Here is a 14004-nt window from a genome sequence, read left to right as displayed (position 1 = left end):
CTTGAGAAGGTGGTGGTGAGCCTTCTTCTTGAATCGCTGCATTCCATGTGGTGAAGGTTCTCCCACAGTGCTGTCAAGTAGGGAGTTCCAGGATTTTGACCCAGCGACAATGAAGGAATGGCGATATATTTCCAAGTCAGGATGGTGCGTGATTTGGAGGGGAACTTGGTGTTCCCATGTATCTGCTGCCCTTGTCCTTCTAGGTGATAGAGGTTGCAGGTTTGGGAGGTGCTGTTGAAGAAATCTTGACGAGTTGCTGCATTGCATCATGTAGATAGTAAACACTGCAGCCACGGCGTGCCGGTGGTGTATGGAGTGAATGTTTAAGGTGGGGGATGGACTGCTGATAAAGCGGGCTGCTTTGTCCTGGATGGTGTTGAGCTTCGAGTGTTGTTGCAGCTGCACTCATCCAGGCAAGTGGAGAGCATTCCATCACAATCCAGATTTGTGCCTTGTAGATGGTGGTAAGGCTTTGGGGAGTCAGGAGGAGAGCATGTGAACAGCATCAGACCTGCTCTAGTAGTCACAGCATTTTTGTAGCTGGTCCAATTGAGTTTCTGGTCAGTGGCGACCCCAGGATGTTGATGGTGGGGGATTTGGTGATGGCAATGCTATTGAATGTCAGGGGAGGTGGTTAGACTCTCTCTTGTTGGAGATGGTCATTGCCTACTCTGGATGCTGTCCAGGTCTTGCTGCATGGGGGCATGGACTGCTTCGTTATCTGAGGAATTGCGAATGGAGCTGAACACTGAGCAATCATCAGCGAACAGCCCCACTTCTGATCATATGATGGAGGGAAGGTCATTGATGAAGCAGCTAAAGATGGTTGGGCCTAGGACACTGCCCAAAAGAACTCCAAAATTGATGTTCTGAGGCTGAGATGATTGGCCTCCAACAACCACAAACTTCTTCCCAGTGCTGGTAAGACTCCAGCCACTGGAGGGTTTTTCCCAATCCCCATTGTACTAGGGCTCCTTGGTGCCACACTTGGTCAAATGCTGCCTTGATGTCAAGGGCAGTCACTCTCACCTCACCTCTGGAATTCAGCTCTTTTGTCCATGTTTGGACCAAGGCTGTAATGAGGTTTGGAGCCAAGTGGTCCTGGCAGAACCCAAACTGAGCATCGGTGAGCTGCTTATTGGTGAGTAAGTGCTGCTTGATAGCACTGTTGACAACTCCTTCCATCACTTTGCTGATGATTGAGAGTAGACTGATAGGACAGTATTAAACGGGTTGGATTTGTCCTGCTTTTTGTGGATAGGTCATACCTGGGCAATTTTCCACAGTATCGGGTTGATGCCAGTATTGTAACTGTACTGCAACAGCTTGGCTAGAGGCACGGTTAGTTCTGGAGCACAGATCTTCAGCACTACAGCCGGGACGTTGTTGGGACCCATAGCCTTTGCTGTATCCAGTGCACTCTGCCGTTTCTTGATATCACATGGAGCAAATTAAATTGGCTGAAGACTGGCATCTGTGATGGTGGGGATCTCAGGAGGAGGCCAAGAAGGATCATCCAATCGGCACGTCTGGCTGAAGATATTTGCGAATGCTTCAGCTTTGTCTTTTGCACTCACGTGCGCCATCATTGTAGATGGGGCTGTTCATGGAGCCACCTCCTCCCATTAGTTGCTTGATTGTCTGCCACTGGATGTGGCAGGACTGCAGAGCTTTGATCTGATCTGTTGGTTGTGGATCTCATTGCTCAATTTATAGCATGTTGCTTCCACTGTTTAGCATGCATGTAGTCCTGTGCTGTAGCTTCATCAGGTTGGCACCTCATTTTCAGATATGCCTGGTGCTGCACAATGACAATATAGGAAAGGCTCAATGGACTAGCTGGTCTTTTCCTGTCTTTGATTATCATACGTTGGTATCTCAATTGCTGTGTGTGGGAAATTGGCTGCTGTGTTTGCCTACAAAACAACAACGACTGTACTTCAACATTAATTCATTGGATGTGAAGCACTTTGGAACGTCCTGAGGAACAATAAGGCACTACATAAATGTAAGTTCTTTCTTTGCAGTGAACAGGGACATTGATTATTGCTATTTGATTGCCATTTAAAATAGATAAATAGTAGGAATTCAAAGCACTCATTATACCAATTAATCTGTCCCAATTGTTGGGCATGGTTATGATCTTGAATGCACTGTCTAAAAGGGTGGTGGAAGCAGATTCAATAGTAACTTTCAAAAGAGAATTGTGTATATATAAGGAAAAATTTGCAGGGCTATGGGCAAAGAATAGGGGAGTGCAATTAATTGGATAGCTCTTTCAAAGAGCCAGCACAGGCACGATGGACCGAGTGATCTCCTTCTGTGCTGTAAGATTATATGAATCTACAATTCTGTGAATTGGTGCATGGCCCTGCAAGGCTATGAAAAGGGGGACAAGGAAAATAAAGACTTTATGAAAAGATTGTAACTTCAAAAAAAGCTGTTAAATAGAAACAGCATTTCGAAATATACCATACTGCTGCCTGCTCAATATCACACAGAATACTGAAACATGAGAAGTGCTGCAAGTTTATATCGCAGAGCTGTGGAGCGAGTCTATAATGTTTTCTAATGATAAGTTCCAGTTGTCCAAGGGGGAGAGGTGCTATGCAGGGATTAAGTACTTCTCACAGATTCGTGTGCAAGTAATTTTAGAAAATTTTCATACACTCTAGTCTTAAACCACGGACACAATCCCCCAAAGTCAGCCTTGCAGTCACTTAAACTACTTAGGCACACAAAGCTATCTGAGGATGAAGGAATCATGTCTTGATCCAGCTCAGGTGCTAATGACAGACTGATGTGAAATGCTGAGTTCAGATATTGACAGTAATTCTTTGAAGGGTGAAATTCTCTTTACTGAAAAACTAGAAGAATGCCTGTTTTTCTCTGTACTTAACAACCCGCCAACAAAATCACGTTCTGAGGAATCACGTTTCAAAGTCAGCAATTTTGTTAACATGTTAAAATTACATTAATGGAAGAATTTCCATATTAGAGGAATCTTACCCTAATATACTCTACCAGTTACAGTTAATCACCAATGTATTAGGGAAGTGACCAAAGCTCTCTACAACAGAAGGAACGCCGACAAATGTCAGCCTTAGCTCAGTGGTAGCACTCTCACCTTTGAGTCAGAAGGATATGGGTTAAAGGGCCACTCCAGAGACTTGAGCACGAAAATCTAGGCTGACACTGCAGTGTAGTACTGAGGGGGTGCTGCACTGTTGGAGATGCCATCATTCGGATGAGATATTAGACCGTCTGCCCTCTCAGGTGGAGGTAAAAGATCCCATGGCACTACTTCGAAGAAGAGCAGGAAAGTTCTCCCCGGTGTCCTGGCCACTATTTATCCCTCAACCACCATCACCAGAACAGATTATCTAGTCATTTATCTCATTGCTGTTTGAGAGATCTTGCTGTGTGCAATTTGGCTGCTATGTTTCCTACATTACAACAGTGACTACACTTCAAAGCTACTTAATTGACTGTAAAGCGATTTGGGTCGTCCTGTAGTCATGAAAGGCACTATAAATGCAAGTTCCTTCTTTCTTTCTTTTACATACTTTCCCAATGAACAAAGCACAGCAGGATGATAAAGAACTAAGCTTCACCTGCATTGCAGGCCAACCCAGGGTGCAAGGTGCCATAGACTTCGGCTACATCGCTTTGCGTGCTCCTCATCACAATCCTGGCATCTTGCTCAATAGAAAAGGATTTGACTTCCTGAATGTTCAGCTTGTTTGCGACCAGAGGCAGCACATCATTCGGGTCTGTGTCCAGTTTCGTGGCAGCAGTCATGATTCATTCATCCTGCGCCAGACCTCTGTGCCGCCTTTATTCCAACCAGGCCATTAGATCACAGGTTGGCTGCTGGGTGACAAGTGGTATTCCCTTCAGACATGGCTCTTGACTCCAGAGCTGGCACACGAGAGTCATGGTGCCACCACCAGAAATGTCACTGAGAAAATCATCGACGTGCTCAAGAAATGCTTCCGCTGCCTGGACAGCTCTGACCGTGTTTCCAGGTTTGCGGTTGTGTGCTGCAAAACTTTTCAATAATGAAGGACCAGCCCTTGCCACATACTGGGCAGAATTAAGTACAGGAGAAGGAGGAGGATGAGCAGCATGAAGAGGAGGAAGAGCATGAGCAGAATCAACCACCAGTGCCCATACCTGCCAGAGCTCTTAGAGAACAGCTCATCCAGGAGCGCTTCACATGAATCATCCCTCCCATCCCAATACACCAACAGTCGCACAATCCTTATCAACCTCGTCATTACTACCATCATCCCATTGCCTTTCTTCAGTCCAGCCTTATGGGTCTTTCCCTTAATTCACTACAAATATAAACTCCAACACCAAATCCAGAAAAAAATTAATCCAACAACTCAGTTCCATCTGTGTATAATATTTAACAGGGATAATTAAGAATCACCTTTAGGCAACCCCTTAGTGCCTGACTTCTGTGCTTTTTAACAGATCCTAATGCTCCTACGAAGTGCTTCCCAGCGGCTACAACTTTGGAGGTGGAAGGCTGCTGAGATTCCATTGAGGATACTTCAGATGGCCGTGGTGGGCAACCTCGAGCAGCTCTGGGCCTCTGCTGCGGACTGCAGCATCTCAGCGTGGGTCGGGGGAGGCTGGCCTAGTTCGCTGTGTAGCATGAACAGGGGCACTGGCGGAGTGGATGGCAGGCAATCAGACACGCCGTCATCCTGAGAGAGGACAGCAGGTGCCTCTCTCATGGAGCCACTCTTTTGGGACTCTGCCTCAGCACTCCTACATGAGAACAGAGTGTAAGGGTGGTGTGACGCTCTGGAAGCCTCTGTCAATGCTGGCCCCCAGACCCAAGATGGCAGCCGTCTGAACTTCTATGGAAGCAGGGAAGCTGTCAGAGTTGTCAGCAGAGGCTCTATCATGGTGGGCACCACTGGCATGATCATGAAGCTTACCGCTCGGTGCATGTTGGATAGAATGGTCTACGTGCTCTGCGCAAAGCCTTGACACAAGTTGGAGCTGGACTCCTCCATGCTTTGAGTCATTGTGTGCAAGTTCACTGGCAGGCTGCCCAGTGCACCTAGCATTTCATGGTGTATGCCCATCAGCCTTCTTTGGTAGCCTGGGCTCTCAAAATCTGCAACTGAGTCTTCTGCGAAAGAGCTAGTATGAGATCTTGCCCTCCAGCGACCTGGCACCTGTGCAATCCTATCACCCTGCCCTAGATCCTGCATACTTGTGGCTGGTGATTCACCACATTAAGACCCCTCTCCTCCAGTATACCATCTAACATATGCGTGGTGCCGGTCTCTGAGCTGGTGCTTGCTAGGGTCAGATTGGATGATGCTACACCTTCAGGAAGGCTGGTCCCCTCTTCTTTAAGTGGCGTAGAGACGTTGACATTTTCAGCACCTGAAATGAAAGAGAGGAGCATGAGTTATCTCTTAGTGTGAAGGGAGAGCAGAGGGAGTTGAGTGGCTGCTGAATGGAGCTGCAATTTGTCATGCACAGTGTGTAGGGTAAGATAGAAGTAAGAAGGGAAAAAGAAGCTAAGGTGTGAAGAATCCCTGCCTGATATCTCCTCCAGTGATACCATTCACCATGGCCTCAACTCTCCCCCGCCCCTGATGGTCAGCACGTTTTCTTCCAAAGGGGATAGTGTATACAGACTCGGCCGCCTCTGGTCACAGCCTCCTGCCGCCATGTTGTGCGCGACCTTCTCTTGCAAGAAAGAAGGAACTGTGTCAGTGAAAGCTGTGTGAAGTGTTTTGAAAATGTGCCTGTCATGATTGAATAGTTCATATGTTGTGTGGAAGAAGTGAGGTGTTGAGAATGCTTGTAATAGCAGTGAGAGTAGGAGGTGCAGAATGTGTGAGTAGGAGAAGGAGATGGAGTGAAATGTGGTGCAGTGATTGTACTGAGGGAAGGGGGGGAGGATTGTGAGTCATGTGGCTGCAGGTGGTGGAGGTGTGAGGAGAGAGTAATTGAATTGAAAGGCAAGATTCTTACCTTGACAACTCTGGTGAGGACACTCAACTTTTTCCTTTATTGCAGCCATGTTCTGGGAGTTAAGCTCCTGTCATTGGCCTCCTCTGCAACCTCTTCCCACTGACGACGGAGGTGTTGCCTGGAAGGCGTTCTGCTCCCCCCAGTGAGGAACAGGATCACTCTCCTCCTGTTGACAGCCTGGTCCAGGGCCTCTAAAGGTACATCTGAGAACCTGGGTAACCTCTCTGTACATCTTCCAGCTATTTTAGACCTTCACTTCGTTTCCCTGCTGTCGGCAGCCAGAGTGTACCTTCCATTTAAGAAATGCTGGCTGCCTTGAAGTGGGGTAGGTGAAGCCAGATTTCCACCCCCCACCCCCCAAAACAAGCGATCCTGCCATCCCGATGTGATTTGTAGTGATATGAATATACACAGTCACAGAATATTAACATATCTTAAAACAGTACGGTGCTGCACAGCAAATAAACCCAAACTGATCCAATCAATGCATCTGTTCAGTTTGCCCCTTCTTGGTGTAAATATTGTTCACTACCTGGAGTTTCCTATTTTAATTGCATTGTTAACACGTGAACTGAAAACAGAGCTTTGATAATGACCTACTTTGTTTACAAGTAGTTCTACAATCTTTTCAAAAAAACAATTTTCTGTGTTGTTTTTGGCAGCAGACTCTGTACCACAAAACAGAAACAGCATTTCAGAATGCTTGAAAGGGAGCTGAGTTTGACATTTTACAATGCAAAAACTTCTTCCCACATTCATAGAGGTTTTGAAACATGATAGGATTAACTGGAAAAACTTTTGTATCTGGAAGAATATTCTAGCTTGCATTGTGCATGTATAATTTTACAAACCTTGTGCAAATGTCTAATACATATTAATGCCTTAAAACTGCAATGTATTATTGATAAAAGGTCACTAGCCAGAAGAACAATAAACAAAAAGCTCTTAAAGGAACGTCTTAAGAACCAATCTAAGTACTCCATGTGTAGTTAAAGAAGGTAGCTTACTCTCCCACTTCGATACTATGAAAATGTGGGAAAGAATTCTCCAAGTTGTACTAATTTTTCTTTCCCTCATGAAGGAAATCCATTCTAGGTCTCAACAAACTCAGCAAATGCCAGCAATGAGACCCACCAGTGAACAGCTCCGCTGGAAATTCCATAGCTTGGGTGGATACTGATAAAACTAAACCATAGTCTAGCACTTGTGTATTGTAACTTTTCCTTTCCTTTTCTTATTTTGCTTTTAAAGATTAACTGTTTTTCTGGTGAAGATTAAATTGAGGACTGTATTAGATTTAACTTTACTTGAATGGGGACCAAGTTCTTTCAGAAACTCAAATCAAGATTTATAGAAAGTAAATTTAGAAAAATAACAACATGTACTTAGGATGGAAGGACAATATTATATAAAATGGCACCCAATGTCAGTCACAAGGGATACTGGAACGCCCCCCTCCCCCCCCCGATGAATCTTCATGTTACATCAACCCCATTTTTGAGCTAGCTAGGGACGATTTAACTCACCATAACTTACCGGCAGGACAGACCCACCAGAGGTGGCGGTACAACGATATACAGTCAGGAGGGAGTGGCCCTGTGAGTCCTCAACATTGACTCTGGACCCCATGAAATCTCATGGCATCAGGTCAAACATGGACAAGGAAACCTCCTGCTGATTACCACCTACCGCCCTCCCTCAGCTGATGAATCAGTCCTCCTCCATGTTGAACACCACTTGGAGGAAGCACTGAGGGTAGCAAGGGCACAGAATTAACTCTGGGTGGGGGACTTCAATGTCCATCACCAAGAGTGGCTTGATAGCAACACTACTGACCGAGCTGGCCGAGTCCTAAAGGACATAGCTGCTAGACTGGGCCTGCAGCAGGTAGTGAGCGAACCAACATGAGGGAAAAACTTACTTGACTTCATCCTCACCAATCTACCTGTCGCAAATGCATCTGTCCATGACAGTATTGGTAGGAGTGACCACTGCACAGTCCTTGTGGAGACGAAGTCCCGTCTTCGCACTGAGGACACCATCCAACGTGTTGTGTGGCACTACCACCGTGCTAAATGGGATAGATTCACAACAGACCTAGCAGCTCAAAACATCCATGGGCATCCATGAGGCGCTGTGGGCCATCAGCATCAGCAGAATTGTATTCCAGCAGAATCTGTAACCTCATGGCTCGGCATATTCCTCACTCTACCATTACCAACAAGCAAGGGGATCAACCCTGGTTCAATGAGGAGTGTAGAGGAGCAAGCCAGGAGCAGCACCAGGCATACCTAAATATGAGGTGCCAACCTGGTGAAGCTACAACTCTGAACTACATGCATGCTAAACAGCAGAAGCAACATGCTATAGACAGAGCTAAGCGATTCCACAACCAACGGATCAGATCAAAGCTCTGCAGTGCTGCCACATCCAGTCGTGAATGGTGGTGGACAATTAAACAACTAACGGGAGGAGGAGGTTCTGTAAACATCCCCATCCTCAACGTTGGCGGAGTCCAGCACGTGAGTGCAAAAGTCAAGGCTGAAGCGTTTGCAACCATCTTCAGCCAGAAGTGCCGAGTGGATGATCCATCTCGGCCCCCTCCCGATATCCTCACCATCACAGAAGCCAGTCTTCAGCCAATTCAATTCACTCCAGGTGACAACAAGAAACAGCTGAGTGCGATGGATACAGCAAAGGCTATGGGCCCCAACAACATCCTGGCTGTAGTACTGAAGACTTGTGCTCCAGAATGAGCCGCACCTCTAGCCGAACTGTTCCAGTACAGCTACAACACTGGCATCTACCCGACAATGTGGAAAATTGCCCAGGTATGTCCTGTCCACAAAAAGCAGGACAAATCCAATCCAGCCAATTACCGCCCCATCAGTCTACTCTCAATTATCAGCAAAGTGATGGAGGGTGTCATCGACAGTGCCATCAAGCGGCACTTACTCACCAATAACCTACTCACCGATGCTCAATTTGGGTTCCGCTAGGACCACTCGGCTCCAGACCTCATTACAGCCTTGGTCCAAACATGGACAAAAGAGCTGAATTCCAGAGGTGAGGTGAGAGTGACTGCCCTTGACATCAAGGCAGCATTTGACCGAGTGTGGCACCAAGGAGCCCTAGTAAAACTGAAATCAATGGGAATCAGGGGGAAAACTCTCCAGTGGCTGGAGTCATACCTAGCACAAAGGAAGATGGTAGTGGTTGTTGGAGGCCAATCATCTCAGCCCCAGGACATTGCTGCAGGAGTTCCTCAAGGCAGTGTCCTAGGCCCAACCATCTTCAGCTGCTTCATCAATGACCTTCCCTCCATCATAAGGTCAGAAATGGGGATGTTCACTGATAATTGCACAATGTACAGTTCCATTCGCAACCCCTCAGATAATGAAGCAGTCCAAGCCCGCATGCAGCAAGACCTGGACAACATCCAGGCTTGGGCTGATAAGTGGCAAGTAACATTCGCACCAGACAAGTGCCAGGCAATGACCATCTCCAACAAGAGAGAGTCTAACTACCTCCCCTTGACATTCAATGGCATTACCATCGCCGAATCCCCCACCATCAACATCCTGGGGGTCACCATTGACCAGAAACTTAACTGGACCAGCCATATAAATACTGTGGCTACAAGAGCAGGTCAGAGGCTGGGTATTCTGCGGGGAGTGACTCACCTCCTGACTCCCCAAAGCCTTTCCACCATCTACAAGGCACAAGTCAGGAGTGTGATGGAATACTCTCCACTTGCCTGGATGAGTGCAGCTCCAACAACACTCAGGAAGCTCAACACCATCCAGGACAAAGCAACCCGCTTGATTGGCACCCCATCCACCACCCTAAACATTAACTCCCTTCACCACCGGCGCACAGTGACTGCAGTGTGTACCATCCACAGGATGCACTGCAGCAACTTGCCAAGGCTTCTTCGACAGCACCTCCCAAACCCGCAACCTCTACCACCTAGAAGGACAAGAGCAGCAGGCACATGGGAACAACACCAACTGCACGTTCCCCTCCAAGTCACACACTAACCCGACTTGGAAATATATCGCCGTTCCTTCATCGTCGCTGGGTCAAAATCCTGGAACTCCCTTCCTAACAGCACTGTGGGAGAACCTTTACCACACGGACTGCAGCGGTTCAAGAAGGCGGCTCACCACCACCTTCTCAAGGGCAATTAGGGATGGGCAATAAATGCCGGCCTCGCCAGCGACGCCCACATCCCATGAACGAATAAAAAAAAAACATAGATCAGATACTGCAGTTTGAGATACACTGGCCAAAATCCATGCAACTAAGAGCTAGATGTAAGAAAGAAAGACTTGCATTTATATAGCACCTTTCACCACATCAGGACATCCCAAAGTGCTTTGCAGCCAATGAAGTACTTTTTGAAGTGTAGTCACTGTTTTAATGTAGGAAACGCGGCAGCCAATTTGCGCACAGCAAGATCCCACAAACAGCAATGTGATGATGAGCTGATAAAAAAAAATTTAGGTGAGGAATAAATATTGGACAGGACACTAGGGATAAGTCCCTTGCTCTTCTTCAAATATTGCCATGGGATCTTTTCGGTCCACCTGAGAGGGCAGACTTGGGTAAACGTCTTGTCCGAAAGATGGCACCTCTGTCAGTGCAGCACTCCCTCAATACTGCACTGGAGTGTCAGCCTAGATTTTTGTGCTGAAGCCTCTGGAGTGGAACTTGAACCCAAAACCTTCTGACTCCAAGGCAAGAGTGCTACCACTGAGCCATGGCATGTAGTAACGTGCAAATGAAGTCAAGAACATAGAAAAGTAGATAAACTCTGAGCAATAACAAATAACCTAACCTGAGCTTCTCCAAGCCTGAAGTACAGCATTCTCCATTTCAACCCGACTGACAGGCCAAATTCTGAGTAGTTTAGGTTGCTGATCGTGATTTACTCTTCAAATAAACACTTTGAAAATCCACCCCAGATCATGTTATTTTATAATATGTAGAAACAACACACTTCTTGTTAAATTCAGATTCTCCCTGTTAGGTCCCAGAGCTGCATCGCACAAGAAATTCTGGACGGTGGTTGGCACTATCAGTGAGCTCTACATAAACCAGCACAAGCAGCTGCTGACCCCTTATAAGCCAAATAAGTATGTGTATCACTATAAATCATCTAACTATAGAGGGCTTCATGGTCATTTCTGAGAAACTTACAATTAATGCAACTGCATCTTTGATTTTCTTACCAAACAATCTTAGACCAAAGATAAAATACTTTTTTTTGTGAACTGTACCAAATGGCCTTGTGTCAAGATTCAGGGCAAAACAATGAATCAATAAATGAATTGCTACAGTTCATTCAGAAAGATTTAAAATAATTGAGCACACTGAGTAAAATCTTACCTCAACAAACATGTAGAGTGAGAGAAGCATTACTCCAAGGTTATATACGATTAAGTGAGCCCTGAGAGAGATTGCAGGTTTTTCCTTCATATACTTTGTTCCCAGCCATATAGTAAATAGGTAGAATAGTGTAAGGAGGAATGTAGGTAAATAGGAATCCAGCATAAGCCATCCTCTAACCCTGGGATCTAAAAATGAAAAAAAAATCACTTCAGACCTGGATCCCTATGTTTAACAATTGCCATTCTATTATGCACCAAATATACCAGAAAAAGTGCAACCAAAACCTTCCAGAGCCATTTCAGAAATGAATCAAGATGAAAGTGAATGTTTGTTTGGCTGAATCTCCATATTCTGAAAATGTATGAACTGCACGTCCCTTCAATTTGTTATAATCTATGTGACTACTTCAATAACACTACATCCACCCCGGGAGCTGGATAAACACGTTTCTGCACTAAATGGAAATCAAAGGGGCAAAGTCATCAGGAATCCCTGGGGTCGATCTTAACTTTTGGGTGTCCGACTAGTGGAGCAGGCCTTCAGCCTGGCCGTTCCGGGGGCAAAGATATCTTTTGAGGCCCAGGTCTCATTTAAATGGAATTGGCAAACTGCGGATGCCGAACAGGCTCCTTGATGCAGCTCGCCGGATTCAGGCCAGAGCAGTGTTGGATGGAGGGGTTATGAACCCGCTGTCGGTGGTCCTGATTATTTTTGTGGGGCCTGGAGGAACACTCCAATTTAAATAATTTAACCTACCTTTTCAGGGCCTCTTCAGCTCTCTCGCCAGTAAAACGGGTCGAAGTGTGCATGGCTCACGGTCCAACCAGTTCTATCCTAAATTGGCAATCAGGGTCCTTTGTATGTCATAGGACCCCTAGTGGGCATATTAAAAGTGGACTACTGCATGAAACAGGCATATGCTTTGGCCACCCACTGGTAAGCAAGCCCTTGTAAAAGTGGCAGCAGACAGAGCATCAGCATTAATGAGGCGGCAAGTCCACCAACCTATTTCCTGCCCAGTAAACGTTGATTTTGGAAAGTTAACATCGACCCCCGGGAATAATTTTAACTATAGGTGATGGCGTAAAACGGTCGCTTTTGGATTGGCTGCCCATTTTACACCAATGGAAAGCAAAAAACAGGCTGGCTGTATAATGGGTGGCCGATCCGAGATCGCTCATTTTACACCATTGTTGGAACTTAAAATTATTCCCCTTCTCCACTATCGTGGAGGTCTGGGTGGTTGCAACGGAATGTTGGCTTTTATTGCTAGGGGGATAGAATATAAAAACAGGGAGGTATTGCTGCAGTTATATAAGGTATTGGTGAGACCGCACCTGGAATACTGCATACAGTTTTGGTCTCCATACTTAAGAAAAGACATACTTGCTCTCGAGGCAGTACAAAGAAGGTTCACTCGGTTAATCCCGGGGATGAGGGGGCGCACATATGAGGAGAGGTTGAGTAGATTGGGACTCTACTCATTGGAGTTCAGAAGAATGAGAGGCGATCTTATTGAAACATATAAGATTGTGAGGGGTCTTGATCGGGTGGATGCAGTAAGGATGTTCCCAAAGATGGGTGAAACTAGAACTAGGGGGCATAATCTTAGAATAAGGGGCTGCTCTTTCAAAACTGAGATGAGGAGAAACTTCTTCACTCAGAGGGTGGTAGGTCTGTGGAATATGCTGCCCCAGGAAGCTGTGGAAGCTACATCATTAGATAAATTTAAAACAGAAATAGACAGTTTCCTCGAAGTAAAGGGAATTAGGGGTTATGGGGAGCGGGCAGGAAATTGGACATGAAGCTGAGTTCGGATCGGTCAATGCCCTGTGGGTGGCGGAGAGGGCCCAGGGGCTATGTGGCCGGGTCCTGCTCCGACTTCTTGTGTTCTTTAGATTTGTGGTTGGGATCAGATCAGCCATGATCTTATTAAATGGCGGAGCAGGCTCGAGGGGCCGATTGGCCTACTCCTGCTCCAATTTCTTATGTTCTTATGTTCTTATATGGTGATACAGTTTTTGCAGCATAAACCTTGAATAATTTTAAAGGTGAGTCTTCATAGATACAAGCTTTTCTGTGAAAACTGAATTGTTGTCACTTCTTTTTTGCCTCACTGTTTGTGTTTCTTCGGGGGTGAAATTCAAATTGAGCAGGGGCGCAAAATGGCTGGTAGTGGATTGGCTGCCCGTTATACCTTAAGGAAAATTGGGCAAGGTGCGTAACAGGCAGCCGATCGGCCATCGCCTGTTTTGGGCCCCTGCCAAAGTTGAATTTCAACCCCTTCCTCTCTTTGGGTGTTGCAGCACAAGCAGGCAATCTGATTCCAGGACTCTGCCAATATGACTAGAGAAATATGCTAAGAAGTGTAATACAGTTGAGGGTGCCTCTTCATCCAATTTCCCCCCTTGCTGGTAGCAAGTGCCCTGCCTCAATTCTCACCTCATCCTACAGGCATGGCTGAGATTAGAAACCCAGGTTGTGAAGAAATTGGAAGCTCCTCTACAAAAGAAGAGTGCATTGTCCTCTGAATGTACAGCAGAGCAGATTTCCCACACAGTGAGTTGACAACTTCAGCAATACCATCAGAGCAAGCTATGA

The 14004-nt window shown here is 46.2% G+C and overlaps 1 protein-coding gene across 1 annotated transcript in view; it reads right to left on the bottom strand.

Annotated features, from left to right (window-relative positions):
* Window positions 1-14004, bottom strand: part of elovl2 (ELOVL fatty acid elongase 2) — a 71690-nt gene that overhangs the window by 40355 nt on the left and 17331 nt on the right. Inside the window, exon 2 of the mRNA XM_067997506.1 lies at window positions 11401-11588. Coding sequence (XP_067853607.1) covers window positions 11401-11588 — 188 coding nt within the window. The remainder of the gene's footprint in view (window positions 1-11400; window positions 11589-14004) is intronic.

This window comes from Heptranchias perlo, chromosome 2 (assembly GCF_035084215.1).
Source record: "Heptranchias perlo isolate sHepPer1 chromosome 2, sHepPer1.hap1, whole genome shotgun sequence".
Lineage (NCBI taxonomy): Eukaryota > Metazoa > Chordata > Chondrichthyes > Hexanchiformes > Hexanchidae > Heptranchias > Heptranchias perlo.
This window is presented reverse-complemented; position numbering and strand designations above follow the sequence as displayed.